Genomic DNA, 19,848 nt, shown 5'->3' on the forward strand with positions numbered 1-19,848 from the left:
GTTGGATTATTTTAATTAAACTAACAATGTGATACCTCATAATAATCTTACTATACTATTAATTTTCACATGTTAATTTAAACATTAATTTTAACCGTTAACTCCTAAGTTGAAGAAAGTTTCAAAATAAATTGTTATAATCATCCTTTATTGAGTAATAAAGACAATTAATTGTTTTCATTGTTATTTTTTTTTAAATTTTGAGACTTAGTTATTCTTATTTTTTGGATTTCGATTTATGAATGTTTGGACTGGATGTTTGTATTGAAATAGTGGTTTAAGTCATGATGTTTGGATTATATTGTTGCTTTGCTAAACGTGCGGTTTAATTAAAACTATAATTATATCTCATTTTTATATTCATATTTTTAGCGTTTTTTGTGTTGTCTACTTAAATGTTTTATAATTTCAATAAAATAGTTTTTATGACACACAACTTATGTTACAACATATACATGTTTACGCTTCATAGTTTACAACATATGACTTCAGTAGATGATAAAAATTTAACTAATATGTCTTTTTTATTTCATGGTATAAGTTAGAAATATGTGGCATAACTTAGAATTATGTTTTAAATTGTTATTTTTCTCTATTTGTCTTTGTATGTTGGGTTCTTTTAATTAAAATAACAATGTGATACCTTATAATAATAATGCTAGATTATCTGACGTTTACAATTCGTTAAAATGTATCTGACACATGCGCGTGCCCCCTCCCCCCCCCCCCATATATATATAAATTCTTATATATTTTTCATCTATGTGTAACACGGGATCTAAGCTAGTAATATTGTAATTTTTTTCATTATATACATATTAATATATATATATATATATATATATATTAAAAAGGGATTCAAATCCCCTCATAAAGCTGCTGTTCATTTTATTATTCACTATTTTAATATTTTGTTAGTTATAACCACTAAATTATTATCCATAATTTCACAATTAAAATGATGGATTTTATTTTCTTTATTTTATTTTTTGTTTAAACTAAATAAAATACTTCACAAACTATATTTTTAAACACTAAACTTGAGTGAGTGTCGGCTTTACATATTTTATTTGTCGGTTAAATGGTTTATTTAAACTTTGCTTTCATATTTTTTATAGTCTGTCTTTACTATGACCGAAAAGTTTTTCATAATTTAAAAATATCCCATCGTCGCATGGTTTTATATCCGCGTTTCAATGTTTGATACCACGCCTTTAAAATACTTTTTTTTGGCTTACTAATTTATGTTTACCGATTTGTGTTGGTACCATTGATAGTAACCGAATTTGTGTTGATTCGCAACTGTAACGCGCCGGTTTTTTTGGTTCTACATATGATATAATTTGTTGTATTTTGACATTGACGGCTTTGTTTCTTTTGTTTAGTTTCAATGTCATAACTTGATACAGAATAACTTCGCGCTAGCAATGAGTTTATAGTTTAACTTTTTTACGTATGTTTTTTTGTTCGATTTAACAGTCCCGTCGCGAAGAGCTTGTCCTAGTTTCTAGTTATTAATTAACTAGGAAGATTCCCGGCGTGTTGCGCCGGGTTGATGTATTGACAGTCATACCCGTACAACTTATCAAATTGTGTAGTGCGTCTGCGAGTCGAGGTGAATTCAATCGGTGTGGGGGTACAAAACCACTAATAAACCCCACCCCCCTCCAACCGGGGAAAAATAAAAAAAATCAACTTTGTTAACGCAAAAATCTAGCAAATTAACATAACAAAACAAAACGTGTGTTGCGGTTACGAACCGATAACATTTTGGTTGGTATCTAATTACGAAGCCAAAAATAAAGCAAACCATAAATACGTCCACATCCAAATACAACAATTAACATATTTAAAATATATTAAAAATGTGGCAAACAAAAAAACACGAGCATTGTAGTTGCGAACTGATACGAATTCGTTGATTCTGGAATCGAGGGACAAAAAAAAGTGATAAAAAAACCTGCATGTTGCGTTTGCGAACTAATGCGGATTCGGTCGGAATCGAAGTTGTCGGCACTAAATCATACGCAGAGAACCATGTGTTGTGGGAATGAACCGACACGAGTTCGGTTGGTATCAGGTTACGACACCGAAATTAAAGCAATAAGTTAATTCGTCAACACTCAAAATACAACAAATTAACATATTTACATAAAAAAGATCGTGATGAAAACCAAAAATATATGCGCGTTGTGGCCGTGACCTTACGTGAATTCGTCTAGAATTGATGGACAAAAAAAAATTCACGGGAAAAAAAACCTTAGGTTGCGATCGCGAGCCGACGCAAATTTGGCGGGAACAATTTGACGGTATCAACGGTAAAAAAAATACTATATTTTACGGCAGCGAGCCGACACGAATTTAAAATAAAAAATCAAATAAAAAGGCCAACAAACCAGGTAATACAATGTTTACGTAGCCAAACTTCTTAATTATTATTATATCTATAGTATATATAATACATAAGTCATGGGCAAATTAAGACACCTCTTTTTTAAGTAATTTATAACTTATAATGCATAATGCACACATTATATAGCATGTAAGACAAGGACAAACTCGTCCATTAAAAAATATGCCTATAAATAGTTACAACTTACCCCGTCAACTTTACTCAACTTTTGTAAATTTAAGAAATAGTTACAACTTTGGACCTTCATATTTACCTATATATTTCTTTTAAATTTAACTGTTAACCAACTTCCCACCAACGATTTTCCAACGACCGTAACTTTTTCATATGTTAATATTCTTTTAAGAAAATTACACCATAAAAATGAGCATTTTATTGTCTATAATTTGGGTATGGTATTGCTGTAGTTTATTCCAATTAAAATTAGGATGTTACGTATGGGTGTTCACAATTCGGTTTTAACAGCTTCTAAGTTAAACAATAAGTCAAACCGCCGGTTCATATTTTTTCATTGAAAACCGAAACTGAATCGTTGAAAATTCAAACTGAATCGTTACTAATGGTTTGGTTTTACACATTGATCTTCAATAATAAGTTTACCGACCGGCCCGGTTTTATATGGCCAATTTTCAGTATAAAGCATAAACCAAACCGTTTGCTATGGTTTGAACATTCTGAAACCAGCTGACCAAAAGTGATGATCTGTTTAAACGTTTTTAAAGTTTCAAACGAACCTTGAACATCTGTAATTTTTACATGATTACTAGAATTTTCGTTCCCCGCCGCATCGTACGACCATCCGCCTTTACTATATATAATGTAGCACCCATGGGCAAATTAAGACACTAGGTTTTTAAGTAATTTACAATATTCAAAGCTTTATGTACACCCTATAAAGCATGTAGCATAGAGGCAAAGTTGTCCACTACAAAATATGTTTTACGTAAATTCAATTTGTTAGAAAATAGTTACAAAATTGGCCCTTAAACTTTACTAATCTTTTGTAAATTTAAGAAATTGTTACAACTTTTACCCCTCATCTTTACTCATGTATTTGACAGGTTTATATATTTTCTTATTTTTCTTCTATATCTCTAAATATATTACGTTTAAGGAAAAAACAGAGCTTACCGATGCATCATACTTATTTTTGTCGACATTTCTATATAAAATTTATTCTATAATGAGGTACGGTTTATAATGTACAAGTCACTAAAGCATTATTGTACAATTCAAATATGTAAATCAATAAAATATTTAAACATATAAATATGCATTAAAATATAACACATGTTATGTTTTAGTTTATAAATTCGGAAATTATATATTTAGTTCTCCATTTATACAACTCACATTACAAAAACAAAGCAATAAAATCAACTCAAATTAATGTTGTACGAATTTATAACGGCTTCACAAAAAGTATGAAGGCCATACTTAAACCGTGGACATAACCGTTAGCAACGGGTTTTCGTTGAAAACCAAAAACGACCGGCCAGAAGTTAATGGAAAAAATTAACCGTGGAATCAAGCCATTGACCAGTTTGAACGGTTTTACGGTTTTAAATCAAACAACAAATACCCATAAACTTGTTATATGATTACCAAGGTATGTGTTTCCCGCTGCATCGCGCGGGCATCAAGCTAGTATAAATATAATAATAATGTAAGTTAGAAATGTTGCTTCACTTCCCTTCGTTCCTTCCTACCATCCCGTCACAAGCAGACGCGCCGGAAAAAAACGATAACGTCAAATTGCTTCGTGTCCGCCGGGCTAACTCCGACGATTGAGCACCGGTCTCACTGGTATGTAATGTAGTTGCTTTGATAGTTAGATCGTCTATTCTTATACTGCAAATTTGATTAGAACTGATTTTGATTTTAATCTGACTGATACAAGTACTAGTAGTGCAAACATTTGTTTGATTTTGATTTCACTCTAATACCTAATACTCATTGTTGCAAAATTGATGTGTAAACAAGGATGATGATGTCATAACTACATGATGATTCTGATTAGAATTAGATGAAACCACCTGCCTTAAAGATGTAATAATAATAAAAATTAGGGCTACGGATATTAAATCACAAGATAAAAAACGTCTTAAACACGCGTAACCTGATGGTAAAAAATGCTCGTTACGTTTAAAATTTTTCATAAACCGTGGTGGTCAGGGCTCAAAATTTCAGACAAAAACGGGTAAATTTACACTGCGTATAAAAATTTCATGACGAAAACACATAAGTTTACACCACTAAGCAAAAAAATGGAACAATGGGTAACAATACAAGCTTCGCCCTTGTGTGCGCATAGCTGGCACCGGAATGCATGTAACAGACATTAAACGTGTGTAACCGACACGAGTTTGCCGGCACCGGTACGTGTAACTGGCATGAGACTGCGTGTAACCGACATTTAAACACACGTAGCTGACACTGGTTACTCGTGCGGAACACTGGGTTAAGCCGGTGTTGTAGAACTCGCTAGGCGCTAGTCGGGTGGTAGGGTAAGGACTAGCGATTAGTCGGGATTAATAGGGATTAATCAGATTGCAATTTATATGTAGTTTTTGAAATATACCAAATTTTATATATAAAATTTTCAATTTTGACTGAGTTTGACCAAATAGTGATCGGTAGGGGAGAGACTAGCAAATAATTGGGGATTAATCGGAGCCTAGTCGGGATTTTTACAACAATGGTTAAATGCGTACCGGGCTCAGGTTACACGCGTCGCGTGGCACTGGAAAATAAAAATATAGTGAGTAGTATTCAATATAAAAAGCATAGCCTTAAGACATCTTAAATTTGTATGTTTTATTTGGAGTTGGAAGCCTTGGAATACTTGAACTGTTAAAACTTGAACTTAAAATGATAAAAGTAGCATCTGTTTTTATTAGTTTTTGTCTTATAGTAATTTTATTTTAGTCTGTCACAACAGGATTGCACAAAAAAAAAAGCATCAAATAGAAGATGGATACAAGTAATGAGAGACCTACTCAGGGTGCAGACGGCGCTGTTGGTGAGCTCACCATGGATTCTGGCGATTGGAGGTCCCAAATGCAACGACAGAGGATCATGAACAAGATGTGTGTATTTATATTATTCATTTTAGTTTCCTTATCTTTTGTGATGTGTAAAATTTGGTTATGACTGACTGGTTCACTACACTTTTATTTTTAAATTGATGTCTCCACCTGAAATTTGTACTTAATATTTGCTTGAGTTTGCGTGACATGTGTTGAGGTTTTGTAGTTTGGATATCTTTAAAAAGCATCTTCCATTCTCTGGATATGCGAGACAACTGGTACTAAAGAACATAGCTGAGAGGGTTGAAGAGGAGATTTACACAGCTGCGACAAACCAGGTTTGTTGTGTTCTTCATATTATATAAATAGTTATGTAGCTTTTGGTTATTACCTTTTTGCTAATGTGGAATGAAGAGTTTGCAACTCTTTAGGAAGTGATATCATGTTTGTTGTAGATTGAAAGGTATTTCTGGACCTAAACTGATGTAATTTATTTGGTTTGCAGTCTGAATATTCACGAAAGATGTGCTTTAATATGCTGACTATTGAGACTAGATTACAAAATCCCATGTCAGGCCCCTCAATTCCTCAAACGGACAATCCAAATGGCGGAGATTGGCAAGAGGAAGTTTACCAAAAGGTGTTGCATATGATCCTATATTTCTTATGTAGCAGTGGAAGAATGTGGCATCACAAAATGCTTTCGAGTTGAATAAAAACATCACCACTAATATTGTTTGTTTGAACAGCAGGGTAATGAGTTAAGTTTATTAGTAAACAAAAGGGGAATCATTTGTTTTTATTTATGTTTATAATAATCAGTGAGACGGAATATTAAATTCTTTTCAATTACATGCTCTAGCGGCTAGAGTCTAGCCTCTTTGACATTGATTTCATTTTTTTTTCTGATTACAGATAAAAGCTATGAAGAAGCTGTATGAACTAGAATCTAGTGATTGGAGGGCTGGGTTGAAAGCAGAATTACGACAACGGGTCGTGAACAAGATGTATGTACCTATATTATTCTTTCCAATTTCCTATCTTTCTTTGCTCTAAAAATTTTGTTATGCTGATTGTCAATTGCTTGGTGTGACTGGTTCTCCAAACTTTTAATTTTGAAAGTGATGTTTTCCTTTCTGTATTTATGCTTATTATTTGCATTGTTTTCACTGGCACACGATGAACTTGTGTAGGATCAAAAGTTGGCATCATCCAATCCCTCAGACCCGAGGAACTACAAGAACTTAAGGAAATAGCTGTGAAGTTTGAAGAGAAGACTTATATTGCTGCCACAAGCCAGGTTTGAAGAGAACATAGTTTTGTAGTTTTTGCTTTTGTTCTTTTGTTGAATGAAGATTTTACAAACCCTCATGTACAGATGATCTAAGTACTTCAAAATAGGAACAACAAATTGATATCATGTTTGTTGGTACTGTAATGTATTGTAGGACCTAAAATCATGTAATTTATTTGGTTTGCAGGCTGAATATCTACGGAAGATATCCTTGAAGGTGCTGAAAATGGAGAATAGATTAAAATAATATCCTTGAAGGTGCTGAAAATGGAGAATAGATTAAAATATCCCATGCTGTCAAACTCTACTGCTGACAGTGATAACCCCTTAGATCCAGGTATTTCATAATACACTATCATTCTCATTAATTTTACAAATATAAAATTTGTAGGAATAAGTTTACTCCAATGCTTTTAGTACATTATTTGACGTTTCTACCATGAATAGGTTCTCAGGTGAACAACCAAGGGCAACGATTTTCTATTCCTGTGACATCTAATAATTTTCAACAAATAATGTCACAGAGCATGAACACTAATATTGGTTCAATTGGAATGCAAGGCTCTTCTAGTTTATTATCTGGATTGCCACCTGGCAGCGGCATACAACATCCCATGGCAAATGTTGCTGGTCACAATTCAAACTTGCAGAACATTCAAGGAAGATGTCTAGTGCCCAACAAAATACTGTAGGAAATATAATGGGGTACAATAATTTTGCAAACCAAAGGCAAATTCCAGGATGCCAACAACTTATTCCCCAACAGCTGCCACAGCAACAACCACAAACTCAAAATTCACATTATCTTTTTCAACAGCATTTGCAACAAATGGCAAAACAAGCACACATTCAGCAGCAACAGCAAATGAGGTCACATATGATGCATAATAACATCGGTTCAACTGGAATGCGAGGCTCATCTAGTTTATCTTCTGCAATGTCACCTGGCAGCAGCTTACAACAACCACCATGGTAAGTGTTGCTGGTCACAATTCAAACATTCAAAATGTGTCTCATGTTCAAAGAGGCCAGCTTATTGAACAACAATATAACTACTCTGACACGCAGCAACAGGTAATGTTGCAACAGCAGATACTACAACAGCAGATACTGCAACAGCAGAAGCTACAACAGTCGATGCTGCAACAGAGGAACGAGTCCAGCAAAATCAGCAGAGGTTGACGCCTACTGAGGGTGCAAGTGGTACTGTTGTAGACCCCACCATGGAATCTGGTGATTGGAGGGATCAACTGTCAGCAGATTCACGGGAAAAGATATGAAAAAAGATGTATGCACTTATATTAGTCCTTTTAATATCTTATCTATTGTGCTCTAAAAAATGGTATGCTGGTTCTCTACACTTTTATTTTGTCGAATGATATATTCCACCTGAAATTCTGCTAACTATTTGCATTCTTTTGACCGACATTTGTTGACCTTGTGTAGAATGGATACCTTAAGGAGGCATCTTCCGTCCTTTGGAGAACAGGAACTTAACAAAATAGCCGAGAGGATTGAAGAGGGGTTCTATGCTGTTGCCACAAGCCAGGTTCGTTATGTTCTTTAATATTATGTTAATAGTTTTCTAGTATTTGCTTCTCCCTTTTTCCTGTTGTGCATTGAATATGTGGCAAGTTATGTCATGTTTTTCGTATACGGTAATGCATTGTGGGACCTAAAGTCATGTAATTTATTTGGTTTGCAGTCTGATTACTTACGGAAGATATCCTTGAAGATGCTGACTATAGAGAATAGATCACTAATTCCCATAATATGACATGATGAATTCCTTACAGTGCTTTGTATAGTCTTGAGTCTTGTCCTGGGTCAAAGTAGCAGTATGAACTCCTTATGGCAGGTCTCAAGTGGTTCTTGACAAAAAAAAATACAGTGTGTGGGCCCCAGAATCTGAATTTTCAGATTGTATGATATGTTGGAGTGCTGCCTAATCTTGTTATTTTCTTTTGAAGTTAAGTTACCAAGTATAGTTTTCGCCTTCCATCCATACATTTGCATATTTTGAAAAAAAAAAAAAAATAAATAATAAAATAAAAAACTTATTTAAATTCATTTTGTATGAGAAGTCGTTTTATGTTTATAAACTTTAGTCATTAGACCAAGTGTACGGGGATCCAACCCCATGCCACATCACTTTGTTGGGGCGTTAAACACGTTAAACACCATAACGTGTAGGGCGCCAAGGGTAGAGGTGTATAAAACCGGTTTTAAACCCAAACCGAACCGGTTTGGTTAATGGCTGGTCAAAACCGGTTTGACTCAAACCGGTTTGGTTTATAAACCGGTTTAGACACAAGATAGGCCGACCTGGTCACGTCGGTTCGGTTCGGTTTATAAACCGGTTTTAATCGGTTTAAGCCGGTTTTAAACCGGTTTTTCTCAAACCGGTTTTGTAGATCTTAAGGGGAACCGGTCCTGAAACTAGCGGTTTGGGTCGGGTTGGGAACCGGTTTGAATGAAACTGGTTTTAAACCCAAACCGGTTCGGTTCGGTTTGCCTAAAACCGGTCCCAAACCGATTTTTTTTACACCTCTAGCCAACGGTATGAAGGGGCATGTTAGCTTTTTCTTTTTTTATTTTAAATTTAAATTCACAATGCTGTTTGATTTGTTTCATGAATATTCTAATCTAAGTTGTATTGAAAAACCGAGTTGGTTTCATAATAAAGTGAAGACAATGCCTATGGTCTTCACTCTTTAGCAACTTAACCGAAACCACTTTTTACTTAATAATTATAATTTATGATTATACTTTATTATATTAATATAGAAATAACAAAATTAAGTAGCTATTTCAAGACAAATAAATTATTTATTTTAAATATACAAATAAACAAAACAAATAAAATTGGATAAAAGTTATTTTTGTTACTAAATACGAAATCAAAAGAGATAAGTAAGAGTTAATATTATAGTATGTATAGAAAAATGAAATATGAATATTTTTATATAATTTTTTTAAGCAAGCCAACATGATCCTAGCTACCTTTATAAACCAAAAATATAGTTATGCTGACATTTTGGAAAATTTAAACTATTTATGATAAAGGGGAGGTAGTGAGATCCCTTGCCACTACAATATGCCCACAAGTTCATTTAGAGGTGCACAAAAAACCCGAACTCAAAACTGGACCTAAAAAAAAATATACGAAATCAGTTTTTTTATACCCGGGGTTTTAATACCGAAACCCGTACCCGACCCTACCCGTAGGGTATGGATAGGATATGCATTTTAGTACCAAAACCCAACTCGGAACCGTACCCGATTTATACCCGGTAATATCCGAAAACCGGAACCGGTTCCATACCTGGAACCAGGTTTTTCCAATACCCGAAACCGGGTTTTTCAAATACCCGAAATTAACCGAAAAATACCTGGAAAATACCCGAAAATACCCTTAAAAATTGTAACCCCTTAAAAAAATCCAATCTATACCGAAAAAAGCCCCCTAAAAACCCAAAAATTAGCGTTTTTTCAATACCCGAAATAGGGTATTCAAATACACGGTTTTAGAATACCCTGTTCAATACCCGACCCAAACCAGATGCATAGGGTATGGTTTTTAGAGAGAATATCCAGATCCGAACCCGACCCAGGTATTGCCAATACCTGATTTTTCAATACCTGGTCATACCCAAACCCTGGTATTTGAAAACCCGATTTGTGCACCTCTAAGTCCATTGATGACAACTTTTTTTTTGAACGACGACTTTCCTGTGTATTATAGGTCATCACACTTCTTAAATTTGGAGAGCTTAGTTGTTCCACTTTGGTCATAATATGTTGTCTTAACCGGGCTCACCCTTGCTTCCAGCGTTTGGCTTGAGCGTTCCTCAGAAAACCATACCGCCGGCTGCCACAAGATTAGACTCTCTGGCGTAACACACGGTGGGATGAACACCCAGATGGAATTGGGGTTCAGACTGGCAACCTTTACACAAGGCAGCTAAAATCATTTATTGTCAATGTTCACCCAAAGTGACACAAATGAGAATCAAATTTGGATCTCCCGTAGGAAAACCAAGTCTCCTACCATGACAACTTTTTTAGATAGATAATTTTATAATCTTAGAATAAAAAAACTAATTTTAAAAAATGTGTATTGGTTTTTATCAATCTCAACTAGCATCGTTTTGTCGTTGTCGGTCCCAACTAACGAGCTGGATGCTGATAGTCCTATCTTTTAACGTATTTGTTCCCAACAGTCCGCGACCAACAAAACCCTAACGCCGTTACTTGTAGGTCGTCGGAAAAACGTTTTTTTGACTGGGAAAAGTCACATTTTTTACCAGGAAACTTAACCTGAGTACCATCACCACCAACTGACTTACCACCAACCAACCACCAACACTTGAGCACCACCAATTGATTCCAATGATGGTTATAGGGTTCCGTTGACCTCAATAATTTTGGGCTTTTACGAGAAAAAGGTTCCTAAAGGTCCGATCTAAGGTTACAAAGATGTTTGAGACGAAAACGTTGGGTTTTCCAAAAAACAATGTGAGTTTTCCGGCCAAAAACGTTTTTCAGACGACCTGCAACTAACGACATCAGAATTCTGTTAGGCACGAACCGTTGGCAACAAATATGATAAAAGGTATGATCGTTATCAGTCAATTCATTAGTTGGGACGTGCATCGACTAAAAGATTAATAAAAACCAAGGTTAGGTTAAAATATAAAGTAAACAAAAAATGAAAAATACAAAAAGTAATATAATCAATTCGAGTTTTTTACCATTTGGGTGTAGATACAAAACATATTTACCATATTAGTGTACTTTTAAAAATATTTACTTATATGGGTAAAAAAATTTTTTTGTCGTATTTCATACAATGTAAACGAAAAAATAGAAACACAATACTTGGTATGCAAATTTCTCATATTCGGTTTTTGAAAGCTTGAAGTCGAGTCATTACATGTTCTTTTACTTTATTGAACGTTTCTCTTTTGACTGCACAAAAGCAATGTTCAAATACTCATCACCTATTTGCTTATGCAAACCCCGTATTGGTAAGCTTCATTTTAGAAAAACATATTTCAATGGTTGTGGTTCTAATTGGAAAAACCAACGCTAGCCATATTCGACAAATCAAAGGAAAAGTGGTGTGCTTTCTGGTTTCCACCATTACAAGAGCAAAGTCACACATTAATTCAATTTTGCAAATTTATCATCTTCCTTTAAAGTGTGATGAAAGGTTGTACGATCATTGTCACACCCTCAAAATCCACTAACGGAGTTTTACCGTCAGGATCGGAATCGTTAGTTATAATCAAACCATAAAACAAAGTTTCAAAACCATGAAAACGTTTACGAGTAATTAAATGCGGAAGCGTAAAAACCTTTAACCAAAAGTTGCGTCACGCAGGACGACTTAAAACCAATGATAACTGTTAAAAATAAGTTTGCATAACAAAAGCGTTTTCAAGCAATGCATGTTCCTAAACTGCGCGCCCGCCTCGACTACCTGAGAATAACATACTAAAAGTGTCAACACAAGGTTGGTGAGTTCACAAGTTTATATAAAATAAAGCGTTTAGCGTTTGCGTTCAGCGTTTTGCGTTAAGCGTTTTGCGTTACAGCGTTTTGCGTTACATCGTTTTGCGTTACCAGATAGTGTTATGTCAATTATATATCTATAGGTAGCTAGCCTATAAAACAAGTATCACCAAGTGTTCGACACCGAAGCTGACTGTTTATCATTTGCCTTGCCACCAGGTCATCCAGACCATAGTATGTGTTTAGCCAAGATTACACCCACTCGACCTCCAGTCGAGTTTAGCGTTGGGTGGGGTTTGTCAAACCCAGTAGTACTACTCAACAATGACTCGCTATTATCCAATATTAAACGGTTCGATGTGAATGAAGGACTTTAGTTAACGCGTTTGCCACTTAGTCTTTACAAGTGATATATAATCTATATTAACAAAATCTTAAATGCGTTTCGGAGTATGTTATCTCCCCCAAGTGAACAGCGTTTAAAAAGTTTAAAAAGGGGAAAGTGAAACTCACTGTTTGCGAAGTAGTTCCCAAATTAAATCACCAAGATGCGCGTCACAGAAAAACTCTCTCTAGCGTTCTAAAACAACAAAGAGATTTTTCTAAGTGTCGGAATATTATCGAGTCTCTAGACCCGGCACATAATACCTATGCACATAACATGTTTCGTGTTTCGTTTGTGAATCGTGTGTGACTTTAACAAGTACATTCGTGATACAATACATGTGTGAACAATTGTTTACGTGTCACGTATTCATAAAGTACATCACTAGAAATTACTCCCCGTAAGAGCATTTTGGTCAAATCATGACAATTAACTAGCCATTATTCCCCATAAGGGAAATTTGGTCAAAACATAACAATTATATAGCAAGTATCATGTTTCATGCATTTTCACAAAACTCAGCAGCTAGTTTCACCGAGACAGAAATTCTACTTGAAAGATTGTACTATTCCACCGATCATAGCATCTCAATTAATTTACCAAAAATCATCACAGAAGCATATATGTCTTAGGTTTCCAGAACATATTTTATTATATTTTTAGTCCACATAGTTTTCTCACAATCATCAAATCATTACAGCAAACTCATAACAGTCAAACTCATGCGCAACAGAATGTTATTTGCAATTCCCGTTAAACGAAAAATCCAATAAATGCAAGACCACTTGGGTTAGGTTCCTAACTCAATAAGTCAACTTCCAGAAGTGGAACCAACCCAATTGGTCTCGTAGTTCATGAGATGTAATATTTACAAAACAACCTAACAGCAGGTCTAACAACTCAGCTTTGCACAACGTTTTTGTAAAATCATAAAAGTTAAATTTACACGTCCAAAAATTGCAAATTTATATTCTTTAGAAACTAGACTCAACCTAGTTTACTGTAGTATCAATAATCTCAACCAATTTTCACATTTACACCTCGTTACAGTCACTTAAACATCAAATACACATTCTGTCCAGAAACTGTTTGCATCCAAACTCAACATATTAACTATCTATGAACTATCATGCATTCATATAACACTCTAGACTCCATAAACACCATCTATGCACATCAATTACACCTTTACATACATGATTAGGGTTTTTGTTTGAACTCAAATCAAAGACACAAGTAATTAGTATGTAACAATATCAATTCTAGTTATCATATCATTAACAAATCAACAACAATCATATTAACACAACACCATAAGAAAATCGGCAGCTAGGGTTTGTAGTTAACCCAACAAACATCAAAATCAAGTATAAAGGATGCATAGGATAATCGATTATACCTTCCTAGCACCTTATTCTTCAATCAAAACACTTGAATTCTTGGTGTATATGTGTGTGTAAGTCGACGGCAGCCAAGGGAGGGGTTTGGGGTTTCCGATCGGGATTAGGGAGAAAAGAAAATAAGTTAGGGTTTGTTTATTGTTATTATTTATAGAATACTATGTTACACTTTGGCCCCTCCACTTCTAAGTATTACTTTTCCTAGCTTAAACTAACTTGTTTACATCTTGAGTTTACGTTTATAACCATGTTATCACATAACACATAAGTCTAACACATAGTTATCACATAATTACTGTTTTGACGTTTTTCGTTTATTCATCAATCGTTTGCGTCAACTCGTTTGTGTTTCGGTGCAAATCCCGAAAGACTACACATGTAGTGAGTGTTAAGCGTCATTTAAACCCTAGTTTAAATGTAATGAAGTGTGCGTTATAGATTCAGTGATCTTAAGTTTGAATTGACGGAGTTGAGTTAACGGAGTTAACCTGAAATTGACGATTGTCACATCATTCCCATGTTAAAGAATTTTCGTCCCGAAAATTTGAGTCAAGTCGTGATGAGTGTCTGAAAAAGTAAGAAAAATTTTCAGTTTGTCATATCATCCCCTAGTAGAAAGAAATTTCGTCCAGAAATTTAATTCATACCTCCGGTGATTTCTGACGGTTTGTCGGGTTTCGCGGTTTTCTGTGTTTGGTCAGCCCTTCAAAAAGGTGATGATACTTCTTCATCATTTGATCCTCGCGTTCCCACGTGAACTCCGGTCCATGTCTCGAGTTCCAACGAACTTTAACGATTGGAATTTTGCTGTGCTTGAGTGTTTTGGTTTCCCAATCCAAAACTTCGACTGGTTCTTCAATGAAGCGTAGCTGTTCATCAACTTGCAATTCCTCCAAAGGAACTACTTGGGTTTCATCGGACAGGCATTTCTTCAAATTGGACACGTGGAATACATTGTGTACGTCACTGAGTTCCGTTGGTAGGTCCAGTCGGTACGCCACCGGACCAATGCGCTCAGTTATTCGGTAGGGACCAACATATCGTGGGTTAAGTTTGTTTCGCTTACCAAAGCGAACCACATCTTTCCAATGTGAGACTTTGAGTAACACTCGATCGTTCACTTGAAATTCGAGAGGTTTTCGGCGCTTGTCGGCGTAACTCTTTTGGCGATCTCGTGTTGCTGCCATGCGATTTCGGATTTGAACAATCTTTTCCAAAGTTTCGAGTACCAGTTCTGGACCAGTGATTTGGCTGTCACCCACCTCTGCCCAGCAGAGTGGTGATCGACACTTCCGTCCGTACAGCGCTTCAAACGGCGCTGCTTTAATACTTGGGTGGTAGCTGTTATTATACGAAAACTCTACCAAAGGTAAGTGAGGTTCCCAACTTTTTCCGAAATCCAACACGCATGCACGCAACATATCCTCCAGAGTCTGAATAGTTCGTTCACTTTGCCCGTCCGTCTGAGGATGGTATGCTGTGCTCATATCAAGACGGGTGCCTAGTGCGCTTTGCAGCGACTTCCAAAAGTGCGAAGTGAAACGAGAATCTCGATCAGAAATGATTGAGACAGGCACTCCGTGTCTAGACACTACTTCCTTCATGTAAACGCGAGTCAGTCTTTCCATTTTGTCCGATTCCTTAATCGCTAAGAAGTGTGCAGACTTAGTCAACCGGTCAACGATCACCCAGATGGTATCGCATCCCGTCGGTGTATTAGGTAAACCCGTGATAAAATCCAGTGAGATGTGTTCCCATTTCCACATTGGGAGTTCCGGTTGTTGCAGTAGACCAGATGGTTTCTGGTATTCTATTTTGACTCTGGCACAAGTCAAGCATTTGCTCACGTAGGTGGCAATGTCGGCTTTCATGTTCGGCCACCAGTAAAGTGCCTTTAAATCATGATACATTTTATCTGAACCAGGGTGGATAGAATATCGGGACTTGTGAGCTTCGTCCATCACTAGAGTTCTCAACTCTCCGTATCGTGGAACCCAAATCCGGTTCTCAAAATATCGGACCCCGTCCGATCTGGTTTCAAGTTGCTTGTTCATGCCCCGCATGAGTTCCGATGGAAGATTGTCATCTTTCAAAGCTTCAAGTTGCGCCTCGCGAATCTGGTTGGGTAAGTTTGCATGAATCGTGAGTTGCAATGCTCGCACTCGTCTCGGTTTATCTGTTTCTTTCCTGCTGAGGGCGTCGGCCACTACATTGGCCTTGCCAGGGTGGTACTTGATGGCACAATCATAATTCTTGAGCAGCTCGACCCAACGACGCTGTCGCATGTTCAGCTCCTTCTGATCGTAGATATGTTGGAGACTCTTGTGGTCGGTGTAAATGGTGAACTTGGTACCGTACAAGTAATGCCTCCATATCTTAAGGGCAAACACCACAGCTCCGAGTTCCAAATCATGGGTCGTGTAGTTCTTCTCGTGAATCCGTAGTTGTCGAGAGGCATAGGCTATAACCTTCTCGAGTTGCATCAGCACACAACCGAGACCTTGTATCGATGCGTCACAGTGTACCTCAAAATTTTCCGTTCCCTCGGGGAGGGCTAGAATAGGGGCGCTACAGAGTTTGGTTTTCAACAGTTGAAAAGCGGATTCTTGCGCGTCACCCCAATTGTACTTAGTGCCTTTGTGAGTCAAAGCGGTGAGGGGTTGAGCAATCTTTGAAAATCCCTCGATGAAACGTCGGTAGTAGCCGGCCAGTCCTAGGAATTGCCGCACCTCAGTCGGAGTCTTAGGTGCTTCCCAGTTTTTGATGGCCTCTACCTTACCGGGATCGACATGGATACCATTCTCGTTGATCACATGCCCTAAAAAGTGAACCTCGCGAAGCCAAAACTCACATTTCGAGAGTTTAGCATACAGTTGTTCCCTCTTCAATAATTCCAGAATTACCCTTAAGTGTTCTTCATGGTCAGCTTCGTTCTTGGAGTAGACAAGAATATCATCAATGAAAACAATCACAAACTTGTCGAGGTACGCCTTGCATACTCGATTCATGAGATCCATAAATACGGCTGGTGCGTTGGTTAGGCCAAAAGGCATAACCGAAAACTCGTAGTGACCATACCGTGTTCTGAAAGCCGTCTTTGAGATATCTTCTTCGCGTACTCTTAGTTGGTGATAACCAGATCGCAGATCGATCTTCGAGTAGTAACTCGATCCTTGAAGCTGGTCAAACAAATCATCAATTCGGGGTTAAGGATAACGGTTCTTGACCGTCACCTTGTTCAAATCACGGTAGTCGATGCACATGCGGAAAGTCCCGTCCTTCTTTCGGACAAACAAGACAGGGGCTCCCCATGGCGATGAGCTAGGTCGGATAAAACCCTTATCCAACAAATCTTGCAACTGAGTGGACAGTTCCTGAAGCTCCGCTGGTGCGAGCCGATACGAGGCTCGTGCTATGGGTGCTGCACCGGGTGTCAACTCGATTTGGAATTCGACTTGACGAATATGAGGGAGTCCAGGCAAATCCTTCGGGAAGACTTCCGGAAAATCTCGCACAATTGGTATATCTTCAATTCGCTTCTCCTCCGCGGGTTTCTCAACAATATGCGCCAAAATTGCCGGATGACCCTTTCGTAGATACTTCTGCGCCTTCATGAGGGTAATGACGCTGGTGGTCATGCCGCTTCTCTCACCCCGGATCGAAATGATCTCGCCGGAAGGGGTAGTAATGTGAACTATTTTGTCATGACATATAATCTCCGCTCGGTTCTCGGATAACCAGTCCATGCCGACCACGACATCGAAACTACTAAGCGTAAAAGGAATAAGGTCGATATCAAAAATATGACCTGACAGTTTTAACTTACATCCCGCAAGTACATGAGTCGTTACTATAGTCTTACCGTCAGCTAATTCAACAGGAAACTTAGCATCTAACGGAGTTGGAGTTAAGTCTAAGAGTTGGCTAAAGGCTTTCGACACAAAACTCCTATCAGCTCCAGTGTCAAACAAAACAGAAGCAAAACAATCGTTCACAGGGAACTTACCAGTCACCACGTACGGATCATTGCGGGCTTGACCCGACCCAATTACAAAAGCTCTTCCCTTGCCATTGCTTCCACCACTACTGCCACTTCCATTACCTCCGTTGTTGTCGTTCTGTTTCAGCTTGGGACAATCTTTCCTGAAATGACTTTCCTGCCCACATTCGAAACATCCCTTCGTCGTCATAGGTGGTTTAGGAGCACCCTTTGCCGCAAGGTCTCCTTTACATTCCTTCGCCTGGTGACCCATCTTTCCGCATCTCTGACACTTGACACGGTCACATGGGCCAACATGATGATAGTTGCACCTATTGCACTTCGGATATTTCCCAGCAGCATATCCGCTCGAACCCTGCCCGCTACCGTTGTTATTGTTGTTGTGACTTTGATTGTTAAAGCTCCGAGTGAATTCGGGCTTACGGTAGTGTTGTTGCTATGGGAGGTTCGAGGATGAGGATCTAGTGTTGTCAAACTTTCTCTTTCCGCTGCTCGGGTTGCTGTTGTTGTTGTTGTCATTACTCGGGTTGTCACGGGCTTTAGCGGTTGAACCCCTAGGTGGTAATGCACCTTGGGTCACAGCCTGATCCGTCAGTTTGTGAGCTAAACGGATCGCTTGTTGAATCGTGGCTGGTCTGGAAGACGTCACCATGCCCTGAATCTGCGGTGCTAACCCATCGATATACATCTCAATCCTCTTACTCGGCGGATCCACCATCCGCGGACACATCACAGCCAACTCATGAGAACGGGCAGTGTAGGCTTCAATTTCTGAGCCCACCATCTTCAGTGACCAAAATTCTGACTCTAACTTTGAAATCTCTTCTCTCGGACAGTACTCTTCTCGCATCATATTCTTGAACTCCTCTCAGTTCATAGCGTTAGCCAGTTCCAATCCAAGAATTTGCACATTTGCACATCGTCTGGGGACACCTCTGAGTGTGCCTCTTCCTCAGCCGGTTCTTCCTCCGGTTCCTCTTCGGGTTCCTCCTCGGGATCTTCCTCGGGATCCTCCTCAGGCTCTGCCTCAGGTTCCGCTGCGTTCTGAGCAATTTGCATTTGTAAGACATCGCAACGCTCTAAAGTTATCTCTGTTCGGGTCCTTGCTACTTGGAGTTGCTCTTGCAAGTCTATCATCTCGGCTTGCATCTTTCTCATAATTTTCATCTGTTGATCACTAGCCTCTTGCATTTCCTTCATTGCCGCTGCCATGCGGGCAATTTCCTCCTTAGTCTCGGTTCCGTCTTTTAACAGTCCGGAAACGTTGGCTCTCGTATAGCGCATGTAACCCACATCACGCTCCAAACATGAAACAACAGCTGCGAGAACTCGCTCTACAGGTTCGGTTATGGGTGGTAGGGTGTTGGGATAAGCAGGGTGGTTCGGGTGAGGTAACGGGGGAACTTGTTCGCGATATACCATACGTCTGATCATGTTAGGGTACCAATCCCAGCTAACGTCGTTTTCGTATATGCCTCCGGATAAGCGGTACCTCTTCGGTGCGGGAGCTTCGAGTTCCGGGACTACACGGGGTGGCGATGCGGTAGGTAACTGCGGTTCCTTCCCGTGAGCATGAGTCATCGGATCAGATGAGGATGAGGGTGGCGTCGACATTCCTACAGGTAAGCCGTGTATGCGCGCGCGTATGAGTGAAAGAGGTAAAGAGATAAGATAACAAAGACTACACTAATCTATGCAGTGCGCATCATTATTACTAATGGGTCGTCGCGGTTATAGTCTAGTATGCATGCAGCTTCTAGTTCGCTATAACCAATGGCTCTGATACCAATCTGTCACACCCTCAAAATCC

General features: G+C 38.1%; 2 protein-coding genes and 1 long non-coding RNA gene across 5 annotated transcripts in view; all 3 read left to right on the forward strand.

Moving 5' to 3' along the window:
• The window catches only part of LOC143543244 (uncharacterized), a 74,171-nt gene that overhangs the window by 22,373 nt on the left and 31,950 nt on the right, over positions 1–19,848 (forward strand). The gene's annotated exons all lie outside the window — the stretch shown is intronic.
• Positions 5,369–7,198, forward strand: LOC143543285 (mediator of RNA polymerase II transcription subunit 15a-like). Of its 3 annotated transcripts, none has more exons than XR_013137043.1 (6): positions 5,369–5,502; positions 5,669–5,780; positions 5,948–6,082; positions 6,358–6,449; positions 6,636–6,953; positions 6,995–7,198. XR_013137043.1 is itself a non-coding variant. In XM_077035644.1 (5 exons), the coding sequence occupies exons 1-5, from the start codon at positions 5,387–5,389 to the stop codon at positions 6,688–6,690; spliced, it is 510 nt and encodes a 169-aa protein (XP_076891759.1). In that variant the 5' UTR covers positions 5,369–5,386; the 3' UTR covers positions 6,691–6,967. The 3 variants fall into 3 exon arrangements, 1 of the variants encoding a protein (XP_076891759.1); XR_013137044.1 differs by lacking the exon at positions 6,995–7,198 and having other exon boundaries at positions 6,636–6,742; positions 6,924–6,973; XM_077035644.1 differs by lacking the exon at positions 6,995–7,198 and having other exon boundaries at positions 6,636–6,967.
• Positions 7,886–8,589, forward strand: LOC143543287 (uncharacterized). Its single transcript, XR_013137045.1, has 3 exons — positions 7,886–8,024; positions 8,183–8,285; positions 8,442–8,589. It is a non-coding gene; the product is annotated as an uncharacterized LOC143543287 (long non-coding RNA).

Source organism: Bidens hawaiensis, unplaced genomic scaffold (assembly GCF_021521415.1).
Source record: "Bidens hawaiensis isolate Kalapana, Puna unplaced genomic scaffold, B.hawaiensis_p1.1 tig00013115_1, whole genome shotgun sequence".
NCBI lineage: Eukaryota > Viridiplantae > Streptophyta > Magnoliopsida > Asterales > Asteraceae > Bidens > Bidens hawaiensis.

What these genes read in the sequence shown, in the direction of transcription:
- LOC143543285 (XM_077035644.1), top strand. Translation starts at nt 5,387, where the DNA reads ATGGATACAAGTAATGAGAGACCTACTCAGGGTGCAGACGGCGCTGTT. An exon ending in ACACAGCTGCGACAAACCAG is followed by an intron (nt 5,781 to 5,947) that starts GTTTGTTGTGTT and finishes TTTGGTTTGCAG; the next exon opens with TCTGAATATTCACGAAAGAT. An exon ending in AAGAGGAAGTTTACCAAAAG is followed by an intron (nt 6,083 to 6,357) that starts GTGTTGCATATG and finishes TTCTGATTACAG; the next exon opens with ATAAAAGCTATGAAGAAGCT.